Raw genomic sequence first — 1,549 nt, 5'->3', positions numbered from 1 at the left:
AGAGAATGTGAAATAATTCTCTTCTGCAACATTGAATCTCAGACTATTCTTTATAGCCTTGAGTGTGTGCTTTGAGATATTCCATGAATGACTGAATGTTTGTTCCTTTGTTAAATATTTTTTTTTTTACACAATTTTAAACACCATCACCCTGATTCTTTGTGCTTTATAAAAATGTTTGATTTCTTCAGTGCAGAAACAGCGCTAGGTTTTATTTCAAAAGGAATAAAAAAAAAAAAACAGATTGATAAAACAGGGTCTTACCCAAGCAGGGAAATATTTTCGAGGATCAAAATAGTCTCCAGATTTATGTTTTTCTGGATAGTAGTTACCAAAATCAGCCTGTAGAGCAAAAGCTGCCAACTGGAAACAACGTTCCTTACTGCAGAAGTGCCGGTATTTCAAAACATTCTCTTTCAACTGTAGATAGTACAAATGTCTAGTTACTTTTTCCCTGAAAGGAATGAAAATATAGGAATTTTAGAATATAGCAGTGCATGTGACCATGGACCATAGCAATACATGTATCATGGATTATGGCAACACATGTAGCATGGAATTAATACAAAAACTAATATAAAAATAATTTAGGAAGTTTATTGTACATAGAGTTAGAAACAAGGGTATTTAAAATGGACACAAACACACACATATAGGGAGAATTCACAAAAAAAAACAAAACAAAAGACGAAGACAGGTGGTGTAGACAACAAACAGATGTATTAGTATAACGCTCAGGAAGTGAAAAAGTCTTTAACGTTTCGAGCCTACACTCTTCCACAGAAAGGAACACAGAAAGAAACAAGGAGAGAAAAAAAGAATGTGTAGTGGCTAGCGATCTATCATAGCAAATATATATATATATATATATATAAAATGGTAATTAAAAGATAGTTAAGGCCTAACTTAATATTTTAATGAGCTGTTAGTCTTGCTGTTAATAAAGATTTCACACACACACACACACATATATAAAAGTTAAATGCTAAAAAATCAAGGGTTAAAATGAAAACAGGAAGAGTGGACGTGTTTCTGAGGGTAACATCTAGGGTACAGTTTCCAATTGCTTTGAGAACCTCCAACCAATATATAGAAAGTATAGTATTAAAGAAGTTAGGTGTCTGTGTCAGATCTCTCGTTCTGACTATCATTAATCATATCTTATAGTAAAAAATCCTTTACCACACCATGTCTGTCAGACAAATCCTCCCACATCATTTATATAGGTGCAAGAGTGGCTGTGTGGTAAGTAGCTTGCTTACCAACCACATGGTTCTGGGTTCAGTCCCACTGTGTGCCACCTTGGGCAAGTGTTTTCTACTATAGCCTTGGACCAACCAAAGCCTTGTGGGTGGATTTGGTAGATGGAAACTGAAAGAAGCCTGTCATATATATAATTATATATATATCATCATCATCATCGTTTAACGTCCGCTTTCCATGCTAGCATGGGTTGGACGATTTGACTGAGGACTGGTGAAACCGGATGGCAACACCAGGCTCCAGTCTAATTTGGCAGAGTTTCTACAGCTGGATGCCCTTCCTAACG

General features: G+C 35.5%; 1 protein-coding gene across 1 annotated transcript in view; it reads right to left on the bottom strand.

The window, feature by feature from the left end:
* The window catches only part of LOC106875366 (uncharacterized), a 113,697-nt gene that overhangs the window by 14,658 nt on the left and 97,490 nt on the right, over positions 1-1,549 (bottom strand). Inside the window, exon 6 of the mRNA XM_014923459.2 lies at positions 265-454. Coding sequence (XP_014778945.1) covers positions 265-454 — 190 coding nt within the window. The remainder of the gene's footprint in view (positions 1-264; positions 455-1,549) is intronic.

Source organism: Octopus bimaculoides, chromosome 4 (assembly GCF_001194135.2).
Source record: "Octopus bimaculoides isolate UCB-OBI-ISO-001 chromosome 4, ASM119413v2, whole genome shotgun sequence".
NCBI classification, from domain to species: domain Eukaryota; kingdom Metazoa; phylum Mollusca; class Cephalopoda; order Octopoda; family Octopodidae; genus Octopus; species Octopus bimaculoides.
This window is presented reverse-complemented; position numbering and strand designations above follow the sequence as displayed.